This window comes from Bombus fervidus, chromosome 6 (genome assembly GCF_041682495.2).
Source record: "Bombus fervidus isolate BK054 chromosome 6, iyBomFerv1, whole genome shotgun sequence".
Lineage (NCBI taxonomy): Eukaryota > Metazoa > Arthropoda > Insecta > Hymenoptera > Apidae > Bombus > Bombus fervidus.
In genome coordinates, this window is record NC_091522.1 from 15,130,437 (window position 1) to 15,156,255 (window position 25,819).

General features: G+C 43.4%; 1 protein-coding gene across 3 annotated transcripts in view; it reads left to right on the top strand.

The window, feature by feature from the left end:
- Positions 1-25,384, top strand: part of LOC139988283 (lachesin) — a 285,333-nt gene extending 259,949 nt beyond the window's left edge. For all 3 annotated transcript variants that reach the window (XM_072005502.1, XM_072005503.1, XM_072005500.1), the window contains one exon: positions 15,411-25,384. In XM_072005502.1, coding sequence (XP_071861603.1) covers positions 15,411-15,520 — 110 coding nt within the window. In that variant the 3' untranslated portion in view covers positions 15,521-25,384. The remainder of the gene's footprint in view (positions 1-15,410) is intronic.
- The last annotated feature ends 435 nt before the right edge of the window (positions 25,385-25,819 follow it).

The following is a 25,819-nucleotide window of genomic DNA, read 5'->3' on the forward strand; positions in this document are numbered from 1 at the left end:
AGCGCGATATAAAAGCAAGTACGCGGAGAAAATCGGCACGCAAGGATATTGAAACGGCGAGCGGGAAAACGTACGTTTGCACTGAAACGTCTAGGATTGATTTTTGACCTTTTCTGGAATAATAACCGCGCAAGCACGAGGCTTCCCTCGTCAAAGGAATATCCGCGCGAATATCGACAGTTTGATTCTTAAGGTCGCGATGCCGGACGTGTGGCACCTCGCGAAAATTGCCCTTCGCCTGTGAAATTTCCTGCAACCTTCTTTTGGTATTTCGAAATATCCCGCTCCTTTGAAACGGTTATGCCGGGGGAAACGCCGCCTTCCGACAGCAGAAATTGAACGTTCACACGATGATGTTTCGTCGGGGAACGCGTGCTACAGCACGTTTGATCGTCGGTTCGTTCTCGAGTCAACGAGCTTTCATCCTACGATGCTGTTTGCGCCTCGGAAACTGGATACGAAGTTATGGATATTTGTTTTGCCGAGTTTACAAGTATCGCACGAACGGTGTTATTTAATTGAAAACGTGAAACAATAGCGTAAAGCTTTTTACGCGATAATATCGTAGACTCGTCGATCTACCGGGCAACTACGAGGCTCTGAATTCACAGTTACGGTAAAATTTCGTCGCCCACACCACACATCGTGCTACACCGACCTGTGTTCTGTCGGCAAATGACTATTTATGGTAACGACAACGATTTTGGCTTCTACCTCGCCTGCGGAATATTTAAGGAAGCTATCTGGAAGAAATGTTTGTTGGCGCCAGCGAGAAAGAAATTCATGAATTTCCAAACAATCGACTGGTATTTTTCCTTCTTAAGATTATTCAGAAAAATATAATACCTGACTCTGGATAGATTCTACCAATTCAGATTTATCGTCTTTATTTATTCATCTTCTTCTATTTTTGTAATTTGAATAAGAAATTGTCGTGCAGGGCGTTGTTGCGTTCTTCGTGTTTCTTAAATGTTTCTTACATGTTCAACAAATTTCACAATAAACACTTACAGATTAAAATTCTTCATTTTTTACGATTAGATTTACAATTCCTTTCGAGATTACGTAATTCTCATGGGAAACAAAAAAAATTCTACGAAGGCTGAATTAAAAAGTTCGTGAAACGTTCGCAAGATAAATTTTAACATTGATCGAGCAAATCAATTTTCATGGAAGTAATATAGTGATTTTCATGAAACAAGGACACGCTAACGTTTCGTTCTATATGGCAAGTTGGACGATGGAAATGAAAATGGAGACGAAAGTGAGATACAAACCGGTGAGGACACGCGAACGTTGCTAGTAGTTCGTGGTTTAACACCTACGGGCAAAGAACAGAGCCAGGTTTCGGGCACCAGGTTTCAGAGACTTTGACCGCCGAACAGGTTCGCAACGGAGCGTAGAAGCACAGCCTAAGGCGTTCCTCGATAAATTTGATGAAAAAGTTTCGCTCGGCGGCGGGTCGGCTCGCGGCGCCAAGCCGCCCCCGGCGAGAAAACGATACCTTTTCCAAGTTTCGTGTCACCAGGCTTGATAACGACGTTCCGTGCCGTGAAAAGCTTAAACGTCGCCCGTTCTCTGCTCCTTTCCTCCAAGGCCCGAAGCTCTTTTTACGATTTTCACAATTTTTTTATCTTTCTGCTTTTTGACGCAAGAATCGAGGTCTGAAACGATGAAACTTGAATCGAGATACCAATGTTCTTTCAGAAATATATTTTTTCATAAACATGACGGTTTCGCGTGTTAATTGATTTTTATACTCTCGTTCCGTTGACGTTGACGTTGACAAATTTTACGAGATGCCGAGCAACGCATTTGCAATTATTACATTACATCGAATATTAGTATATATTAGCTCGTATCGTCATCTTGTCGGTCGTAAAGTTCAAGCGAAGTAGGTCGAAGTCGTTTCGAAAATCGCCAGCGAGCGTAACGCGTGTTTATTGTCCTAATTGCTGTTGAGCAAATATTTTTTACGCGACGGATCGTATGTGAAGTTTGGCCATCAGAGAGGAATTCGACAGCAGCGTATAATGCATAATAAAGCCGAAAATCAGAGACAGCAGCGCATTAATTAAAAGGGGAATTAATTAAAGTTTCGCCGGAGAGGGGTTACGTGTCGTTAGCAGAGTCGATCAGGACCGTGCTCGCGGTTCCTGATAAATAAACAATTTTCGGCCAGGTAATCGACGGGGGCCGCGTGTTATTGCTCGGAATCCCATTAGCCAACGGCAAAAAGGAAACCGAGATAACGCTAACAAACTTCGGTGATCGCCGGCGCAATCGGAATTTCAATATTTCGCAAATCGATTATCAGCGTGCGGACACCGCTGCTGCCAGCGAGCCGTTCTGTTCGTCGGCCTACAATCCACTACCAACGAAACATCATGCGATTCTGAATTATAGAGAATTACACAGGGTCACGCCCAGTTCATGAAATATTAACAGTTCGATGTAACCTTCCAACGCGGCACTTTGCCCTTTCGTTTGGCCACTTTTCCCATTCTGGCTATAGAACCGGTTATACCGGTTTGTCGTGCGATACAACGTTCTTGTCGATCGCTCAATCTCATCCGAACCTCTCAATTACACAACGTTCGCGTTAGGCTATCGTTAAACTGAATGCGTATTTCGACGAACTGTCGAAACCTCTCAAAGAGTGAAACGTATCGAATTGAACGGCGAGATCGTTTCATTTTTACGGCCAAACTGAAAGACGTACTTTCTCCTTTACGTGTCCTCTTTTCGATCGATACATACACCGTTCCTTTCGATGACTTTTCGCCACCTCTGTGGTAACTTTGTTATCCCATTTATCGGCGTTGTTTAGATCCTCTGCGAACAAGAAACGTTCCAATTCGTTTCCCCAGTCTTCAAAAGAGAAGAAGATTTTGTCGTTGAGGTAGTTTTGTGTCGAATAAGCGATAGTCTGAGCGTGCGTGATCGGGAGAATGTCGTAGACGGGATGGAACATTCCATTCAAGTTGCAGGAATTCTTGTCGCGCGAAGATCGACACGCGTGGTTTTGCGTTGTCTCGGTGAAACATGTTCGAACTTGTACCAGACTAACAAGAAACAAATATTCCCAAAATTATTTATTTTACATTCCACGGTTGTCTGATCGATCGATCGATCGACGATACCGGGTTAGACCAATTGAATCGAAGTTTTAGTGGCCATTGTTTAAACTCGGTTGCATCTCGCTATTGAAAACCGGAACGAACTTTCTATTTAAAGCGATGTATATGCAGATGTTCATAAAGATCTACATACATTGGCTCGCGAATGTATTTGAACACTTTTAGAAAATATTTACATAGCTATGTATATGTATGGATATTATTATATAACCAAGTTTTCCACTTAAACGCTCCAGCTTCGCAGAAACAAAGCAACGCTGACAAAATATTGCTTTAATATACTCTTTGATACTCGCTAGCCTTTTCTATTCTCCGAGCTCTTCTTGTCTCGCATTACCTGCCATCTTCCTCATTCTCCAACCTTTTCACCTCGTTCCGGCTGGTCTGTCGCTTCCTGTTTCACTTCCGTTTCCTCCGCAACTTGGCCTTTCCAGTTGTCGGTTTTTCGGACCACTTTTCCACCGTTCCCCGGTTCACCCATTTCCAGACTACTCTTCCCCTCGGTTTTCTGCCAAGCGTTACGCTTCTGTTCGTCCTGCAGCGTGCGCCTAATGCACTAAATTGCCAGCTACGAGCGCTATGCTAATGTCTTTACTCGCGAATCCGGTAGCCGAGCGCGCGGAAAGAAAAACCTCGGAATCTACGTCGCGCGTTCTACCTCGATTCTTTGGAAAATTTAAAGGATCAGTTCGCAATCTCGTTTTCATCTACGGTAAAATTTATCCGACTGGCGAAAACGTAATCAATATTTCGACGTTTCTACACGCTTCTTACCAACGTATTACGAACATACTGTGCCTGTAATTTCACTTTTCAATGAGATAATTGATACCGCGTCAAAGATAATGGAGATTGATCTAATCGATAATTTTCATGAATGCCGGAACGTTACGGTTTATTAGCTTTGTGGTATTGCGCGATCCTGAAACTATCCGTCGTTACAATGCGGCCTGCGTTTATGACGATGATGATCAGTGTGCTCGCGAGTCATTGTCGTGGTAGGTACCTAAATTTTGCTATACAGACGGCAGATCGTCGATTCATAGTGCAAAGTCGAGAGAACGAGCGAATATATGAATTTAACATTTCTCTGTCTGGTAATCTGCACAGGTGAAAATTAGTTTTAGAAATTAACCGCGGTGGGATCTAATTTTCCATTTATGCATCTACGTTTCCTGCCGTGAGCATTCGGACACGTTATATTTATTGAGAAACTCTGGCAAATTATATTTCCTATGATGTTTTATACTACGAAAAACATAAATTATAGATATAATATAAGTGAAAAGTAAGAATTGTAAAAAGCGGTAAAGTTGTAAAAATCAACTGACTTTCTAATAGGCACCTATAGTTAGCGGTATGCTTCGCCGTATAATACTATAACAAACTATCACTAATTTTCGTTATCGGAAGAAAACTATCGCATCCATCGATCGTATCACCCGAAAGGAAAAAAGTGAAGAAAACTTGTAGGATCCGGTAATCGGAACCAGCTACCACTCGTACATTGACTCTGCGTCTACTGTAACACTTTAAAACAATTCATCTCACGCAAGCAGAAAAGTCGTCAACGATACACAGTATCAAAATTGATTCGTTTCTTTATCGTCCTCTCATTTATTGCATTGGCAACTAAGTAATTGCGGATTTTGTCATTAGGTGGTAATAACAAAATCCGCAATCGCTTAGCTGCCAACCCGATAGACAGTTCTAACTATTGATACAGAAATATAGAAACGAAATATTTTGAAGCGAGTTCGAGCCGATATAAGGGCAAGGGCAAAAGGGAGATGATCGATCGGCAAAGAAACAGAGCTCGAAGCGAAGCCACATACGGAAAAAAGGAGGATTAGAAAGGAATTCGCGCGAGTCTCATCGTCGACAAAGGACATCCGTAATACGCGTGTATATTTGCGCAGCGTGTGCAATATATAACGCAGTGGAGCGATATTAAGCGGCTCTCCCGCGTTCGGGGCCCCTCTTTCCGCATCAAACGGGAATTATGTTACAGCAATGAGGGCGTAACGACGAGCAAACGAGGCTGTTTGCGAAGGCAGCAGCCGAGTAAAATCGTCAAACGTTTCACCGAAAAATCGGGGATATAGAACACCGCACGCCGTCAGAAGATGTTCCATTCGCGAACGCTTCACTCGTTTCTAAAACTACACTCGACTTTATCCCCAACCACCCCCTTCTCTCTCTCTCTCTTTCTCTCTCTCTCTTCTTCACTATTTCTCCGTATCTCATTCTCTCGCCCCTTGTAAAATGTTTCTCCCGCGACGAGAATATTCCGACGAAACAATGAATGCTGCAACGGTTGAAAATCGAGACTCGGATTAATGAAGGGTATTGTTAGGGGAATTAGACGCGTATATGTACGATTGTGAAGAGCTTAATTGTTGAAAATTCTGTTATTCTATCGTCGTGTTTGTTGCGTTTGAAGGAAAATCTTGGAGGTAGATCTTACAACGCTGCTCGTCGTAGATCAATTAAAGCTGATTATGAAAAGCGAAACGAAATATCGGCTGCTGCCGTTTTAACGAGAATTTATCTCCGGTATAGGTATATTCTCCTCTCCTTTTTTTCTCCCTCCGTTACATGGGTAATTTCCTCCGTTACAACGTTGCATTGTAACAAGCAGATATTGTATGAAAGATGGTAACGATCTTTAACGCGACTTTGAGAGGTCTTTCGTTATCATCGTCACAATACGCTTGATCCTTTCACAGGCAAACTTTCGAACGTAGTACCATAAATATCTTACGTGTCGTCGTATACGACGATTCTAAATTTCTTTGTTTCGTCGCATTAGCAAGAAGTTCAAATCATTTTCAGTTTAAACGAGACAGCCTGTGCGTATCGTCGTGTCATTCTATACGAAACTAGACCATCTCGATCTGATCCATCGCGTGTCGAACGTTTCGTATCAATCTCAAACGCAATTAAAAAGTATTGTGCCATTTAGACGAACTCTCGGATGAATCTGAAACGTTCGACGCGGTGTAAAGGTCCGTCCATGGAAGTGTCGCGTAAAAATTTAACACAAGTGACTAAAAAAAGGAAAATTGTCGATCTCCAAACAGGAGATCGAGTTCTTTATTTCCACTCGATTTATACAATAATTAAATGGTAAACCGTTTATAGTGTTTGCGGTTCGCAACGATAGACTTTTAATATTCAGACTGGTTCGGACTTATTCAGACTGACTTGGATGATTTTGGGAGGAGTATTTATATTCTTTATTCGTTGGAGTGGGAAAACACTCGTGATAAGGCGCTTGGAATTTACTATCTCATCGCATAATTAGTCGAATTTCACCTGCGACAGAAACGCGGCAAGCTAAATTCGCTCGGCTGAATTTTCAGTCGTGAATTCGCCGAAAAAAAACGGTCGCCACCGAGGCCGAGGAAGACACGGGTGGCGTTCTTGGACGCGGCGCGCGTTTAACTTCCGCCGGAAGGGCGGCTCGAGTGGCTTCGTGTCCGTTCGTCGCACGAGGAGTGCACTCTGGGAACAGTCGCGGCGTGAAACGAGCGTGGAAACGCTCGCGCGATTCCCATCCTCGTTTCGCTTCGTCCCACTTTCCCCTGGAGAATCCCGGTTTATCCCCGACAGACTGAGAAAAACGTTTCTTCCGCTTCGAAATCCTTTTGCCGAGCCCTCTGTTTCACCGCGCCGCGAAGTGGCGATCAAGGGAAGCGACGTTTCTGGCCGATTTTACGGCTTCCGCTTTTTCGATGTGCCTCGCGAGCGTTTCCCGTGGCGCCTGAGGCTTGCGCGCGCGCCAATAGTCAGAAAAAGAGGAACTGGCTTCTCGTCGCATCGCACGAAAGCCATGTTCTTATTGACTGGAAGCCTTCAGGTACGACGCGTATCAGCTTAGACGATTGGGTGTTATCGAATGGAAACAACAACGTTTCGTTTTCCGACAGAGTTTGCCGTGGCTCGTTGCCGAGATATTGCCGTCTTTGATCTCTATACCATCCGTTTATCGCGATTTAGAATAGCGTAGATCCTTTGCACGATAATCCTCCAATGATGTGTTCCGCAGCTTTACTGGAACACCAGAGTTACAAATCTGATTCGATAGAATGGAATAACGTGGTACAGAATTTGGATCCATTTAACGATAGGGATTATTGTTACCGAATGTCTCGAGAGTTTACTCGAGACTTCGATATCTCCGCTTCTGTAAATGCTCGAAAAGGTGGAAATAAAAATTGCTGCTTGATCGAAGAGATGGTAAGGATCAGTTTCGTCTCTCGACGATTGTACTTCAACGATAAACAAGGAACTACGATGTACAAGTTATGATACAAAATACAAAGGTGTGTGCCAATTTACGTACGTTGAACGTGAATGGCGCGTTAATTAACTCGCAATTAGGTTTGTGTATCGAAGCAGACAGAGCGTGGTTCGATGGATAATCGATGAAAATTTTAAGCCGAATAGGAAAGAGAATGCGAAGGTAATAAAATCGACCTGTATAGAGACGAAACACGCGATCGATTAAAGAAACGTTGAAAAGAAGATGGGAAAATATCGTTGATGGAAAGAATTGTTCTAAAGCGTTAACGTCTACGAACTATCGGTCTTGCTGAAACTCGGTGCCGTGTTTATGCTGTCCAAACGGTGCATTAAGTCACGTGTACACGCGTGATAAATGAACCAGCGAACGGTAGAGCTATTAGTCTTCGTTGTCACGAATTATGGTGGACAAAATTTGTAGAAGTACATATGTACGTCGGTAGACGGCCACGAGTTGTCCCGAAATGAGATACAGAGTGTCGCCGAGCATTTCAAGCGCGCCCGTATATCGTCAGAATGCTCGTCTAAAAACCGTCCTCGCTATCGAGTCGAATATTACCTGGAAAAGTTCATTTTTTAACAGGGAAGAAGATAAAAAAAAGCAAAGGGCCATCCATTTTTTCTTCTAAATTCGCGTAGACAGAAATAGATCCACGAGAATGGAGAAAAATGTGCGACTCGAATGAACTCCCGAGACCAAATCCACGTCGCAGATAATAAAATCTCGTTTCTCGGCGACGTAATTTGCGAGTCATATTTCCCGCGTGCAGAACGATAGGGCTTCTGGTCCCCGATTTCGCTCGAATTCTTTTCGTTTCCCACGAAAAAATAGTGCGTGAACTCGGCCTATAAATATAAAAGGGATACCCCGGCATGGCAGAGGAAACGTGGTAAACGGGCCGTATAAAGGGAAAAGAAAAAGGAGAGACAGGATCGAGCAACCATCGCTTCGTTCAGGTAATTTCCTTGCGAGGTATAAAAGGGTCAACGAAGGATGCCTTCTAGTCTCTCGAGCCTTCCTGGATCTGTTGCCCTTCACATACGTAATGTATACGTCGACGAAGACGAAGCAACCCCTATAGAAATTCCACGTTTAGCCCGGGACATATATACACAGTAGACCAGTGAAAAGGGGATGGGCTTGATAAATGAATTCGTGGGTGATACGCGAGGAAAAACGTGGATCCTGATCTCGTTCTTTTCCAGCTGAGAGACTAAAGACACCTTGGGGCATGGCGAGAGCAGAAAGAAGAAACGACGATCGAAATACGTCTGGTTCCTAAGTGCACCATCGACCAACCGGAATCACGAATGTCTACATGCCGTAACAACGTCGGGCATTCGTGTTGTCGCGTGCTTCTTCCTGTCCACAACTGTTTAAGCCACTTTCGTGGCGAAGAGCAGAACGCTGTTCTTGCGCGAGGATAAATTATCCAGAGGAAATATCCAGAATTATAACCCTAATACTTCTTAAGTCTGTCGTGCGTTCGCGTGACTTACGAATAATAAATTTCGTCTGGTTGTAAGCTCGAGAACGTAGTTTTGAAAAATAGCCTTTTACCTGATGGAAGTACGTCTTTTAGCCTAGTTTTACGATCACGGAAAAAATACAGCTACTTTTGTCAAAACTAGTACCGACTTTCACGCAAATGCGTATTGAAGTTTGATAGTTCTATCGTCGAGAACTCATTTTACTTAGTGGAGTGATTTTTTAGCTATGGAAAGATCGTGGTCCTAAATGATGGTACCACGTCGATTTAACTTCTACTTCTGATATCATGTGAATATAAAAATGATTAGTATCGCGTGACAAACGACATCGTTGCTAATTCGATATTTCTCTTTGTCTGCCACTGTCTGTTGAATCCACGACACGGTTTATCCTAAATCATCCCATAGTTGCGTAAACCGAAGTTGCATATTCTTGCCGTTCGTGAGATACATTTTCCAGCATCGCGACGAGTCACTGGAACATTCCGCTGACTCAGTCGCTGCCGATAGTCCGCGACCATTAAAACAACAGCACGTTAGAAGTAACTTTAGACGTCGCAAATTGCACGTGCCACAAGTGCCGAAGCACTTTGGAGAGATCCACTCCCTGCGTCGCCTCCGTCCTGCTTTCTCGTTCTCACGCTCCTGCGCTTGTCTCTCTATCTATCCGGTGCCGATATATAACCGATAACTCGATAACCTTCTTATTCCCTTCGACCTCATTTCCCCCGCCCATCGATTTACAACGTTATAACTGGCCTCGTCTTGTCTCTTAAAGCTGACGGCATCGCGGCCCGTCTTCCAAGAGAAAGAAAAAGACAGAAGAGAAAACCTCGTCGAGGCTGCCTTTCCCTTAACGTCGCGTTTGATCTTCGCAAATTCACCGCGTTATGACGTTCGATATGCCTACTATACGCTATTTACGTTGCAACGAAATATAAATTGCAAGTGGATGGTAAACGACGTACGTAGATTTCCGGTGGTACGTTAGATCGTAAATCAGTACGGCTTATGTCTCGATACGATCGCCGCTATAAGCTCATCGCGCGACCCCTCCCTTTCGACGTGCCGGAAGGAAAAAGAATCACCTCTCACCTCATTTTTCTACACGAGATCGTCCGTGTACCGTGATACTTGACAACGCTTATCTAAATGTTCCGTTGGAAAAACGTCGGAAGAATCATTTTGTTTGATCGGAGATTATTCTATTCGAAGATTAATCGCGTAGATCTCATCGTTTAACTTCACCAGCGATACGATGTTGAATTACGACTGAAATCGTAATCGATGCGAAAAAATGCAGCAGAATGCACACTGGTATACTGAGAATAAAGAAACAAAATTCATTGGTTCAGTGGTGTGTGGTTGTAAGTTTTCGTTAGGCAAAAGAAAGAAGGAAGGAAAAAGGGTGAGGGCAGGACGAAAAAGCGAACTGGTGTCGGCTGATAAAAATGTTTGCCACTGGCGTTACGTTAGGCGACCAAAGTTTCCCTTATCGTTGATTAAATTAGCGATAAGGAAGTTCGAGCGTCGTTTTAATGGATCGCAAAAACGGAACGCGAGATAGGAGCGGACGTTACGAAAATCGATGACTCGGCTAATCCACTTTTTACCCCCTCGTTTTGTACCGTTCCCTTTCGACGTTTCAAACATCCAACGAATTTCGTCGGTTACGATGGATTTTCGAGGAAAAGAGAAAAGAATGGGTAAAAAAAAAAAAAAAAACGAGAGGAAATAGAATTCGAAAGTTTCAGTTTCACCTTCGATCGGTTTGACGTAGAAATATCGCGAAAGAAGAAGTTAACGCGGTATTAAGTGACGTTTAGAGACAATGTTCGTGAAAAAGAACCGACGTATTGACAAAACGACAAACATTAACCGTTCGCGAAGGATTCCGATTGGCTTTGAATTGGCGAACTTTTAGCCGAAAAGGAAACAAAAGGGGAACGGAAATGGATCGAGGCCGATGATGATAAATCTACGCGGACGCCGAGGTGTCATCGAAAAATTTCACGGCTTCGCCAGCGCGACACCTGTCGATATCGAGACGTTACATTAAAATTCACCGGCATGCACCCGGATTAACCGAGATTCTTCGCGACGTAACTTCCAGTGGCTTCGAAAAAGCACCGCGAAATCGCATCAACCCACACGCGGCCAATTTGCTTTTTTCCATGAATAATTCCGCCATGAATCTTCGATCGTCGCCGTGCAACTGAATGAAGGGTAACGCGTATGAAATACCAATATTGAAACGTCCCTGCGTATCGTGCAAGAGAAATATTGAAATCTCTCTGGGGAGAAGTTTTAGCTTTTTCGTCCGCCTTAGTGCAAAAACGTATCTATCGCGCGAACGTTAAAAGTATCCGTTTCACAATGGGAAATGAATTTAACGAGGATGACGTTCCAGAAAGGAAATGGACTAAAAATTGTCGAAGCTGTAGAGCAAGGAGCAAAGTTGCTACTTGAATTAGAGTAGTTCGGGTATCTTGGAAAGTCTCGAAGAAGTATCTTCAAGAACTACGTAACATGGAATCGAACTGGATATTACACGAGTCAAAGAGAAGATGTCGTGGCTTCCACGAAGAGGCAAATAAATCGCGTAATCGATATTTGAAAAGTAATAATATCGTAGGAAGGGAATACAATTGAGCAATTAACGTCAAGTTAACTGAAATCAGAGGGTGGTAATAATCGTGGTAATAAACACGCCCGGTCTCATTGTTCGATCAGACACTCGTTCTTCGTATCGACGGCTGTCGATATCGTAGCTCGGCATTAAAATTCACGGTGGCGTTTTCCGATTTAGCGAGAATCTTCCAAGCAACGTCGTCTCTCTATCTCGGCTAGGTGCATCGAGTTTACGTCGTCGTCGTCGTCGTCGTCGATGATGGTGGTCTTGCCTGGTCGTCGGCAAGCTTGTTACTTTGCATTTGCGAACGACGCTGTCCGACATGCTCTATGAAAAATACATAATTCAGCCAGAAGCAAAGTGTCAATAATAATACCTATATCTGCGTTCCAGTCCAGTGGCCGACGATATTTCAGAATGTGCCCCGGTCACGGACACGCGCCACGGGCCATTTTATTTCGCGATATAATGCTTGACTCCTCGTCCTTCTTACCGTCTGACATATTGGTCGCGATAGCGAGTAATCCGTTACGTCAGTCCGTATCCGCGATAAGAACGCCGCACGGACCCCTCTTTCCTCTTCCTTCTTCCTCTTCATTCTCTCTCTTCTTTCCCTTTTTTTTTCTTTTTTCTGCCCTCTCCTTACTCCCTCTTTCCTTCTTCGTTTATTCGTCTCTCTATACTCTTCCACCCTCTCTCTATCCATTTCTCTACCAACGTTTTCGCTCTTCTACCTCCCTCCCACTTCGTTTTATTTTCCCACCCCGAACCCGATGCTTTTCTCATTTCGCCTCTTTGTGCTTTTCGTTTCGTCTGTTTGTCCCGTTTCTTTGTTCCCTTCTCGCATCTGTCCCTCTTTCCACGCGTGTGCCTCTCCTCTCCGCCCCTCTGCTTCTCTCTCATTCACCTCTTTTTCAACAATCTACCCCGAGCCACGATGGAACGGCCAATATATTTGCAGACGCAAAACTTCCAGCTAGATTCGCGCCGGCGTAGCGAGAATACAGTGCGCCGCATGGAAAACGTGATGCAGATCAACGATAAATCAGACGGCGAGCGGCCATGTAAATAAAAATCTTACGAAAAAGAGGAGCTAGTAGAGAGGGAAGAATGAAGCTTTTTGTGCGAAAGGGTGCCACTGGCTGTCATTTCGGTCGGCATCCAATTTGAAATTTTTCATCGGCCGATAACCGATACGCGGCTCGATTTGTAATTTTGTGCGCGATCAAGAAGCCCCATACCGCGGTCCCCGAACATTCGACGAATCCAACGATTCCACGTTATTTACCCGATATATTCCCCATCCCCTATATCCCTCTATTCGATCCTCGGAATCTCTGGATTATTTATAACTCTATTTGCTCCATTCGAGCGAACCCGAGATAAATAGTCCAGACGCGATAAATTACGTTTCACAAGTTAGCTGGCGCTTAATTCGTCCCTACGGAGCCTTGCTTCCACTTGAGATTTTTAAGAAAGGCAACGCGAAGTCGAATATACTCGAGGTTCGCTAACAGACGATTCAACTTTCTACTCCATTGACAAATTGTTATTTCTATTCTCGTCGACGAGAAACGAAAAAGATGAAAAACCGCCTGTACAAATTGATCCATAGATATTTGTGATCTGTTCTTCTTCGAAAAATTACGTTCGCCTTCCAAAGACTTCGCTGCGATAGCATTGCAAATTTCCTAGTCGATCGTATAAATATCGGAAATTCTCACGGTGCGGATAATTTAAATATTCGAAGCTCGACGCTATCGGACTAAATATGAGAAGAAAAAAGGGAACACCGCGTGCGAAGTTTGCGCGACAAAAACGCACGTTTCCTCTTTCACCCCTTCGATTTAGTGGCGGGGAACGATGAAGCGACTCGAACGCCTGATGCCGCATATAAACAGAAAGAAACGCGAGGGACTCGTTGTCAAGCTGACAGGTAATTCACAGCGCGGAAGGCAGGTTGTTCCGGCGGTAACTTTGATTTCGTGACCCTTCGAAGAGACTGTCGCGAATTTGAGAAGGAACGAGTGGCAGTTCCGTGACAACCGGCTGAAGATCGACCCTTATTTCTCTTTCTCCCTTTTCTGCTTTAAATTAAACCGTGTTGCTTCTACAGCATGAAGACACTGGAAGTTTTCTTAAAATTTCAATATCGTCGAGCAACGCGGGAATGGGAATTCATATGGACGACGAATAATCGAGAACCGGGAGAATATTTATGCTAGAGTATTGGCAACTGAATGGAGAATGATTCAGAGAATGCAGGTTGAAGTTTCGTATATACGGTGATACGTGAATATTTTGATTATACCCGATAAGAATGTCTATTGTGCATACGAGATTTATAAGAGTGCATTGAATACGAGGAACAATAAGAAAAATTGGTAGCGAAAATTGAAGTTGAGCGAAATAAGGTTCGAGAGAATGAAATCGTGCGGAATAAATTATTCTAGAAATATCGTTATTATTTTTCTATTGTATCGTTTCATTATAATTCCGTGTATTATTTTACTTTATGTTTATCGAGTAAAAAATTGCCCGCGATCCAACGTTGTACAAATTTGTTGTTTTTCGATAAAAAATGATCTGTATACTTTAGAAATATTCTAGGAATACGTTGAAAAAGAGGTTGTTGTAAAAAGGAAAAAGAATTCGAATACGATAACAAGCGTTTTGTTCGTACAATCATCTGAAACGCGAACGAAAGCATAGCAGAAATTTTATTTAAGACCGACATCTTCAACAGAAGAGAATTTAGGTGTAACATCCGTGATAGAAGAAACGTTCTCGTCGTTCTACCGAGGAAGGCTGTATTTATTGGAAAACCAATGAGATCTTGGTCGTTGCACGAGCGAGCTTAGATCAGAGATAGCACGAAAGAAACACCCGTGGGATTTTAGACGAAAAAGTTCCACTCGAAACTCTTCGCTTTCTCCGTTGCTTAGACGAGTTTTCTGGGACAAGTTTTCGCCCGGCGATATCGTTCTCCGCGTATTCCGTCACATACGCGGCGAGTATTTCGAAAATCCGTTCCTCTACTTTAAATGTTAATTTAAATTCTGTACGACGCGACTTTCTGTCGATGACCGAAGACTTTGGAAGAGTCGAAACACTCGTTCGAGCATAAATACCGGCTCGTTTTATTCGTTGTAGAGATAAAACAGTATTCGAATAATTTTGTCACAGCGACGAGAACGAGAAATGTTTGAAATACTTTTCGATCGCCGGTTGTAATTCAGCCGCGACCGAGATTCCGCGGTAGCGCGAAATTTTAAACGGCAAATGCTCGAATAGAATTCCATTTTGACACCTAATTACCGCGATAATAAGCTTTGGAAATTAGGAACGTCTGCTGACCACACGAGCTACGGTGCATGATTAACGTGGCCAGATTTACGCGTAAGCCAATGACTAAACCGTAATCTACAGGGACTCGAGTCGTGTAACCGGAAAATTATAATTCCCTCGCTCCCGTTCCCTTATGGATGGATTTACCCCGTTTACATCGTCGCTAAACAACGATGAATTCTATTCCAAGTACGTCCTTGTACATTCATATTCGTAGCTCGCGTAGAATTTTCCAGGCTCTCTGTTCCAATAGCGTAAGAACAATCGAATTCCAAAGGAGTAATTCTCTTGGCTTCTCGTTCGAAACGAAATTCCCGTGGTCCTGTACGATCGTCTTGTATACGATGCATAACCGGGACGTGTAAGAGACACACACGAACAGACACGTGCACTCTACATCTTTTTATCCTGGAATAGAAGCACGGCACTCAACCGGCTGCGAGCGCATAAGGCGGCCACGAAGTAACGAGGAAAATGCATTTCTGTTTCAGGAAGCGCGTACATCATAAGATGGAGTGCCCCGCAACTGATGGTGGTAGCGGTGCAGTATATCCTCACGGGGCCCTATATGCCCCCGTACGTGCCCCAGACGGCGAATTAGGAGATGGACCACGAAAAACGTGGACCATGTTCGTCCAGGACGTTCTGTCGCGCCCTGTCTACGTGTGTCTGACCTTTGCATCTCGATCTACTTGAAGCGGAGAGCCACGCTCCAAAATACGATGCATCTACGAAATACGATATTAGCGTATCGAACGTAATCCATCAACGAGACGAAAGCGAGAGTTTTTATTTCTTTTTCGTTAATGGCAATTTGATAGATAGGATATTAAAAATAATAACGAAATAATTTTGCGCTAGGATATATTTAGAACGATTATTTGTTCTATGAAAGGAACGAAACGATATGTTGGATTAATATTTGCGATTAGATTGACGGTTGATGCGATACATTAGCGGAAACAGACGAAATTATTTGTCAGCCGAGTTGTATACCTTTAATTGGATTGTTAATCGCAATCGAATATTAATTAGGATAATTGAATTATGTATCGGCAGCCGCTGGATTACGGGCTTAATTAGCATCAGATATTTATTGTGAGGTGAATTATCTTGGTAAATTATTTGTCGGAAGTAATGACGTATGAACAGGAAACGAACCGTTTTCCAGCAGCAATATGACGTTGCACCACGAGCCTGTACTTAATCGGTGCAATTACAGAGAAATTTATATGGTGCTCGTCGACGTCTTTCGAATTTTTATCTTTACCTCTATACAGTGTTTTATGGTAATGATTTACAACCATACGTGACGGCATGCAATTTTCATAATTCTATCATTCGAGAACTATGCGAAACCGTAGCAGAGAATCGTAATGAAAATCGATAACACTTGCGTTGTTTCGATGGTCCGACATAAGGCAAAGGATAACAGTCCCGGCCGACGTAAACTCTTCCTTCTTCTACAATTTGCAAGAAATGGGAAACTAACTCGATCCTTGAAAATTTGAAATAAAGTTGCAAATATCGAGCGAAGCAACATCGTGACGAGATAAGTCAAGGGTAAAATATGAATAAAAAAAGACAAGAGAACAAGACAAACGTTGGAGCTCTAGGAAAACCATCTCCAGGTCTTTTCATCGAAATACTCCGGGGTTAACACGTAGCGCGATAAATTCCGAAAACAATCAAACTCGCCGGAGCTCGACCGCCTTTCTCCCCAACGCTCAAAATGATAAATCTGTCCTATGAGAGTACATACTTGGCGCAGGTGAACAAAACAGACCGAACTCTGGATTCTCCTTGCGATGCGCGAACGTTTTCCATGTTGCCTCGTTCGACGTTACACAGAGAACATACGATATCGCGTCAATTAAAACGGTATCGCCGTTCCAATTGAGAAAAAACGCGATGTTGTTCGATAAATCTCGCAGATTACGCGATCAACCGGAACGGGAAAAAGGAAAGAGGAGGTGAAAAACTGAGGAGAGAAACACGGCGTAGCCGCGATCAGAAACAAGATGTCCCTAAAGACAGGGGAGGTACGTGCGTAGGTTGCGTAGGAAAGTCGCTGAATGGAATCTGCGAAGTCGGAGACTTTTCAAGCGCGACCAGGAAGTAGCATTCTAGTAGATAACCCTCGAGGGAGAGAAGGGGGAATTTGATTAATGCTTCGGCACGTGAAAAATGGCGCTCGCGTCCTCGCGAGCGAAATCACGAAGGTTGGCAGGAACGTAACGATGGTTTTCGTGATATTTTAAAAACGGTCGCCACCGGAGAATCCAATTATCGAAACGGTTCGTTGGATCGTTGCTCGACGGCGGAAACTTGGTTCTCGTTTCTCAAAAAATTTCACGAACCTCGGCAACTCGCTGATTTTCCTCCCGACTCGCTCCAACTTTCACAAATTTCATCTCATTTTCTCCTTTTTTTTTTTTTTTTATTTTCGTTCTCTCCCATATTTTTCGCCCGTTTTACAATTTTTCCTTTTTCCCTGATTTTCCGATTAATATCAGCGCAAATATTAATGCGTACCATCGCGTCGGTCGAAATTAATTTCTTCGTTGCGTTTTAATTCACGGGACGCGTTGAAAATTCCTCGATGAATGGGGCATCCGGCGTTCGAATTTCGTGCTGTTTCATCGACAACTCTGGCCCACGGATGGCGTTGCTAATTTATCGAAATACATTAAAAATCCATGCCGCGATCGTGAATGATACACGAAGAGGAAATTGAAACGAAACAGGCTCGCTTCTAATTTTAACGCGACAAAAGTGTCGTTGGAGTGGCTGGTGAAACATTCCATGAAGCCTGGCCGCGCGTTTTCCCTTGGCGCGCTCGTGCCTGACGCGCTCTCAAAGACCGAAATTACTATGATTTCCAAACGAACGTATTAATTCTCGTGGCTCCCTGTAATTAAGAAACTTTCCATTACCGATCGTGTAATCGGCACGTGACATGTAATTGGGTTTCACGATATCGTCTGTGAGAAGCTGCCAAATTGAAATACGCTAGCCGCTCGAATTAATTACCGAAAGAAGACACAAAGACATCAAACGACACGGAGAATTCAATTCCCGGGCGTGACTGGCGAACGAATCGTCTACCAACGTCGATGTAGGCCCTGGTTAATCGAAAAACGTTGATTCGTAGGCTGTCAGAGACGGCCGTGAATTCGAAATCGAGCTAACGTTTCATAATCCAGTCGGTAACGAAACGCAAATATTAATAACCGGCCAGGTGCTTTGCCAGTAATTTAATTTCACGGAGATCAATAACGAAATATCGGCTACTCGACGATGAAAATTATAAAACGATTCATATCGCTAGTACGAAAAATTTGTTCACATCTCAAGGCTCTCTGACCTTCTACGTTATCGCTAAACACGTTCCACGACGTATTCGTTTCCGTTGTCGTTTGTTGGTTTCCGGAAATCGTACGACGTCGTAAAAATTAAAGCTTAGCTTCGGCCACGGATTCTATTTCGCCACTTTGAAACGACGAAACGTTTTCGTTGCAAGGAAAACCAGGTTGAAAAGTAAGGGAACAGAGGCTACGCCATGGAATTAGTAGCAATAGCAGCAGCAGTAGTAGTAGTAGTAGTAGTAGGCTGGTTGACGCATAATTCTGCTTCCGGACGAATCGGTAGAAACCATTTGTGTGTCTGGTCTGGATAACTCCGTTCGTCGGTCACGCAAGCGGCTCAGGGAAGCCAGTATGAAAAGTTTCGATCGCGCGAAAAGGGCTTCGATAAAGTATCATTCGGTCGGAAAGTCTTGCAACTGGAAAGTTGGCTCACTTCGAAATTGAAAAGTTCCCTTTTATCGGTGATAGCGACGGTACGGTGGTATCTTCCGCCGAATACCGAGATCCTGGAATAAAGATTCTTCGAAAACATCGACATAAAAAAGAAGGAAAAAGGAAAAGGAAGATAGATAGAGAGAGAGAGAGAGAGAGAGAGAGAGAAGGAGAGAAGGGAAAGTAGAGAACGAAGAAGGAGAGAAACGTGATTTCTTGTTTAATGTACGAGAACGAGAGATAAAGCGCGGTGGAAACTCGTACGCGATGCTCGAGGAAATTTCCTTGGAAAACCGCTAGACGACTGATTCGAGCATCGAGAAACGTTCAACGGCTTGGTCTCTGTTTTCGGATTAGCATTTAAATGAAATGGCGAATTAGTGCGCCGTTTTAGATTTATCTTTCACGAGCGAGCGTCGTCAACGCGGCGCCACGCAAAGCTTCGACGCAGTCGAACGACATACTCGTTCGAATTCGGACCACGAACCAACCGAACAGCTACATTATACGATCCTCTCTACAGTTCTGCCGTAATTACCACCGCCGCCAACGATTTAATCAAGACATCTCTATTTACCTGCTCGCCGTAAAATATTCTAAAATATCTCCATTCAAATTTCCAATATTATGCAAGATATCCGCCTGAATTTCCTTAAACTGAGACAATCACGGATTTTCTACAAAGATATCATCGCGACTGATCGATTACACGGATCGGGACAACGAATTAGGCCAACAGCTTTTCGGCGTTTGTCCGTGTCGAGGAGATTCCTGGCCAAAACGGGTAGACGATCGTCACGCAGGGGAAGAGAACAAGCATTCAGATTCGAACCACGAAACAGCGCGCACGGGCGAAATATCTCACGCCAATATAATTGTACGCGTTTCAGAGGTATCATTTCGTAATCTATGTAGTCCTGGTCGGATGGGGGATTATGTTAAGCGATGCGTGAGCGGCCACAGTCCACGGCAAGCCAGGCGTAACAGAGATACTGCTCGGTGACGTCGTTACACGCCACGGGTGTATTGCCGCGTCCGCGGCCCGTGCACGCGCCGATAGAATACACACCTCCCTATTTAGATGCGTGCACGGATAGGAGCCGTGTATCGTCTGGTGCACGCGCGACATGAATTTTATTCACAGCTCTCTCTCCCTCTCTCTCTCTCTCTCTCTCTCTCTCTTTGCCAGCCGTTATTCTATTTCACGGCCGTTACACGAAATTAATACATCGATTGGCGGATGTTTCGTCGCACTGCTTCACCGATATTAAACGGCAATAGAATTACTCTACGAGATGATTCTGAAAATCAAAGAGTAGAGCCAACGGAACGATGACACATATAATGTGGCAGGCGAAACAACGGAGCTGTAAAATTAGCGAGGAGTAAAATTGGTTCGTGTCATGGATGTCATAACGAGTGACAATAACGATCGACAATACACGGAGGGCACAGAAGCCAATCAATGTCAGTCTTTCATTAAGAATGATCTACGTCGTGCAAATACCTCTTACAATACGATATGCGATCTTACATGGACCAGCAGCATAAATCACTTACTACCACACTTCTCTACTGCCACTTTAATTTCTAACTGTACTGTAATCTAAGAAGATCGATTTCTATTGAAAAATTGCTATTACAAGACGCGTTATTATTGCAAGATTACGTAAAACGACGTAGAGTTCGTTAAGGCTGGTCGAAGTTAGCTCTAGTTTACGTAAGAACCAAGCCCTCGACGAGGCAAAGAATCTAGGTTATGTAAATTACCTCTTAAGTAGATGATAACCCAAACTTAACCCAGATTCGAGGCACCGTTAAGGCTCTCTATCCTCCGCTCGTATCTTATCCTCGGTATATTATTTTTTGCGAGTCGCGATTAGTTGTCGATTACCAAGAGCCCACCGTTAAATTTCCCGTTATTCACCGCGACACGAACATCCGTTTCTCGTCGTGATCACGTCCGAAAACGTTCCCGTCCAACATGCATTCCGCGATGCAAAATAAACGAGAAACGCGTTCGCACGCGATCGCCGAGGCGCGCGTTTATCCTTCTGCATACATGTCCGAAGGCAGACATCATGCTCGTTCACCGTGACACGCGGTCCGATTAATAAGCAGAAAATTGCAACAGTGCGAACAACAACGAAGCCGAGACTAATGGTCGTCCTCGTGGATCGTGCTTTTCTCTATGTTGAATTACAGAAAAGAGAGAGAGAGAGAGAGAGAGAGAGAGAGACAGGCAGACAGACAGACAGACAGACAGAGAGGGAGAGAACAGCTCGACGCTGTATATTTAACGTTCTCTGCTTTATATGCCAGCTAGATTGAAATTTAACGATTTTATTTAACGAGGAAATTTTATATTGGACGATCATTGAAATTTTTTATCCAGTTCGATGAATTTCAAAATTACTTCCGCTCGAGTGATCTTTCAATCCTTTCGTTTTAAATATATTTGTTATTTAACATTTTATACAAATCGAGCTCAATGACTATTATCAACCGCTGAATATGCTTCTTTGGGCGAAATTCAGGTCGAGTAAAAAGTTTATTCGGTCGCCGGATTATTGGTATTTAAACGTGTTACGCGCATGATCAAACGTCGTGTATGTCGTGGACAGTGAAAAAAATTCATGGCTAATGTTCGCCTAATTGCGTTACAACAGAAGCTGGATCGATCTTATCGAGATCAGTCAGTTTGGTTTCCGAGGAATCAATCGTATTTTCTAGCGCTAATATTAGAATATTTCATTTTGCAGGGAATTTACGACGAGTAATATTTTATATCGTCGCTTTCACGACACGGAAAGGTATTGCTAATGCAATAACGCGCGGCACCGCGTAAATTTTATTCCGTTTCAAAGCGCAAATATCCCCGCTAATTCAATTTAAAATATATGTATTCGTGATGTTTTTTTCGTTATATTAAATTCGTAATAACGTTTCGCGAACAATCATTTTGAACTTGGCCGTCTGACAGTTCTGCAGCTTCTCGAACCAAACGTTAATTTCAAATTAACGACGTAAAAGAGGGGAAACGATTCGGTGGATGAAACGATGGCACGAAGTGGTCGTTGCCGTCGAACTCGTTGAACAAACGTGAAAATTCGAAGCGGACTGAAAACCGACCGAGATCCGCGCAATAATCAAAGGTTTACGTTTCCCTGGCAATTTATTGCCTTCTTTCGCGACCCACGCGAGAAAAAAAGTTGAAAGTATTTAACTTTACTGCGAGATATCACGCGGAAATTTCTTTTCATCGTGGTATTCTCAAAGACCGGAGAAACTTTTACGAGCGACGGCCATGTTTAGTAAAGTCTCTGTTACCTTACAAAAATATCCTCTCGTCTATCTCCGATCAAAAAATACCGAAGTAAAAAGCAATTGCCAGAGAGAAACGAAGGCAACTTTGGTGGAACGTAAACCGATCCCCGTAGCTTTTTATTGCGGTAGAAATCTGCTGGGTTAGATCGTTTTGTTCCTCTGTAGGGAAACAAGAGCGCAGAATTTCGTGGAAATTACCGGGCTTTCAAAAGCGAGTGGCGAAACAAAAGGATCGATTTAAATTACTTGGCCAGCGTAAGCGTATTTGCATGATAGTGATTTTCGTGGTTGTGTACGAATCAGCATGATAATACTTCTGAGAAATGTAACAGACCGGAATCGGACAAGCCGCTGTATATGTAGTATGAAATCAGAGGTTAGAGAGATGGAAGGATAGGCACGATACAGTTAGAATCGGATTCTGTTATACATAATCTGTGTTACGGTCCGCGAACTCTTCTCGTCCGGTTTAACACGTGCCGCTCGTGGCAAAATTTACTGCCGCGAAAGTATTGTCTGCGAAACGCGTCCAATCTGTTGCTTCTTCCTTTGATTTCTTTCGTGACTCAGCCCCGATGAAATCGGTTAGCCGAATTTTATTTCACACCTGTGATCATTCGATTGAATTTCTATACCGATTTCTATATATACGCGAGAAAAGAAATTCATTTACGAACCACGTCTAAAATTTCGTTTCGCTTATTTGACGTTAGAAGGAAGAATGTTGGCTGTTATGAAATCCCGTTGAATTCGCAATTTGCATTATGCGAAATTTATTTTTAACAAAAATCAGAGACAGCTGGGAAATTTTTTAGTGGGACCGCGTTCGCGGGATTAATATGAAAAAAACTTGGCCGGGAAATATCTTTAAAATCCATCCGGAGTTTTAATCACCCACCGCTGCCGGCAGAACCAATAAAACTAACCCCATACATATCGAAACAAAACGAGGCCACTGTTCGTATTTCGTTATTTCATATTTACCGGAAAAACAGGATATCGGAGATTAAAGAGAGAAGCAGAGGCAGCTACTATGGGGAAATATCTTGTCTAGTTTCGATCGCGTAAAAAAAAAAATATAAAATGAGAAAAAACATTGAAAAATGCTCTTCGTGCAACTGCTATCGAATTTATATCGCTTTAAACGAATTGTCCAAGAATTTCTTACAAAATTCACCATCAACGTGTCGTTATCGCGAAACAGAAAGGAAGAACGAGAGAGCGACGAATATTTAAATTACAAACAGGCTGCGAAATTCAACCCCGCTGATCCTTATCGTTGTATACGCGGGGTACAACTGCATCGGGCGTCATAAATGTGTACTCGTTCCACCGAGAATCACGACGATCCCGTCAGAAACGCGAACACACGCGGTGCTAGAAGAACGAAAGTTGGGTAGAAACGACAAAATGGTTTGGCGTTCTAAGTTGAAACGAGAGAGATAAAGAGAGAGAGAGAGAAAGAGAGAGAAAGTAGCGTTGATAAGGGTGAAAATGGAAGAGAGAAAGAGAGATCGTCGCACGGTGTGGGTAGAGAGATCCTGTTATACACAGTCTGTATCATCACTTTGCGATGTACTTGCGAGCTTTTCCCGCCTCGTTTAACACGGCCCATTCATAATAGGGTGACGGCCGTAAAAGTATTGCCGGTTATCGCAGCGGCCGCACCACGTACCTCGCCAAACATTGTCCGACCTCCGATTTACCACCTCTACTGAACCACGGAGGGACACCTATTGTCCTGAGTTACGATGCACCGAGGTTGCCGACCCACGGGCCGACACTTTTACGGGCAACCCCTGCGCCTCATAATTGCCAGATTGCTACGACAAAACTAGCTATCCTTTGCCTGTACACCTCTACAACTATCGGGGAATAACACGATAAATCTCGCTACCAGGACGCCGACACAATGCAGTCTGTCGTTTATATTAAATATCGTAACCGGGTAAGAATTACATCGGCAGATAGTCATTAATTACAACACGCACAGGTCGATTTCCATGAGTTTTTTTACTTGCATATTTTTTTTTCTAATTTATATCGATTTTTCTGTCACCACGTAATACGAAATAAACGGAACGATTACTCTCACGGTTACGCTTCGGTCCCTCGCGGTTCAAAGCGGAGCCGCACCGAATCGTCTTTACTTCTAACACGTAAAATAAATACTTTTGTATCAAGAGATTCAATCTCGTAGAAATATATCAACGTAAACGTGGTTAGTTACGAAGATTTATATCCAGCCTGAGGATATTTATGCATTTGCAGGAAATTTAAACATGCAGAACGTACATTAGTACGCGAAAATATACGAAACGTCCGATGCGAAAAGTATGCGTTATAACATTTAGGAAATTAATCGAGTCTCCGTATAAATTCCACCTCTCTATCCGATAAAAATATAAATTTCCATTAACATCGGCAATGTGCCTGCAACTATGGCGAAATTATGAACAACCACTGAATTCGGCCTATCGAGTTGCGAGCCTCTCGCGATAAAAATGTTCACCGGCATCGTAAAGGCATAGAAAGCTTCCTACCTCTTTGTTTATCGTCGAGGCAAAAATCCAGAGGTTGAAACGAGATGCACGTTGCAGACGTTTATCAAAGTCTTGTTGTATCACGATAATAGAAATGCTGCGAGATGTATGACGTTTAAGTTCCTCGGGGAACGGGTCGAAGAGATGGCTCTCGTCTCGCCTAATCGGAAAGTTTGATTTAAAGACGAAAGGTGGCCGCTTTGTCTTCCTGTCGATTTAAGGATAGCACGCAGCGTACTCGGAAGATCGGCGAGTTACGAGCTGAACTTCATCTACACGGGCCAAGTTTTCCGCGAACTTGGCGAATTTATTTCACGGCCGTATCAGACACGCTGATCCCTCGGAGCTTTCGAGGAGCTTTCAGATTCACATCGACCGACTTCCGCGGGAATGTTTCGAGTTTCCGGTGTTTCTCTACACCGGGACCGAACTTCTGTTCGACGAGCAGGCCGAGACACAGAGCAATCGTTCGGTCGTTAAAGCGTCGAAATCCCTTAACGTCGTTCACGTTTCGCAGTAAAGCTAAGAGAATTCCGGAACTATCCGTTTTATCAATTCCTGGATAAAAGCTGCCTCTCGCTGGCCCAACGATTGTCTCGAAATCTGCTTTCCTTTGTTATCATTTTTTTTCTTTTCTTTATTCTTTTTTTTACGAGATCTATGAAACAATAGGAAAGACTTTTTACAACCGTGAAGAAGGAAGAGGCTACGCACGGCACTGTGTAAAAAACTTGGACCAAAAAGTGTGTTGTTTTTACAATTGAATATAAAAACAATGTTATCGTGATTTGGTAATTCGGCGCAAAAATATCGCTCGCTATTTCGTATACTATTCTCGTTCTATCTGACGGCAAGACGTATGAAAGTTGAAGATTTTACAGGCACACGGGAGAAGAAAATTGCACGATCGTTGTTGATTTTTAAGATCATTAGGGAAAATTCCTCGTACCTACTCGTTTTCTTCCGAACCACTTTCAAAACGACATAGGTTTCCGAAGGAATCTCGTTCCTTCGCGAGACGATCGCGACGCGGCTCTCCTCGCAAAGGTTGGCGCACAAATTGCAAATACAATTGCACCGATCCATCGATAGGCAAATTGTGAAACAAGTTGAAAGTATTATTGCTTATACTTTAATGTATCGTTATATTATATCGAATGTTTTACGTAAGGACCGCGACTCGAGGTAAGTAACACTTTCGGTGCTCAACGGGAGACGAACGAAGGTTTA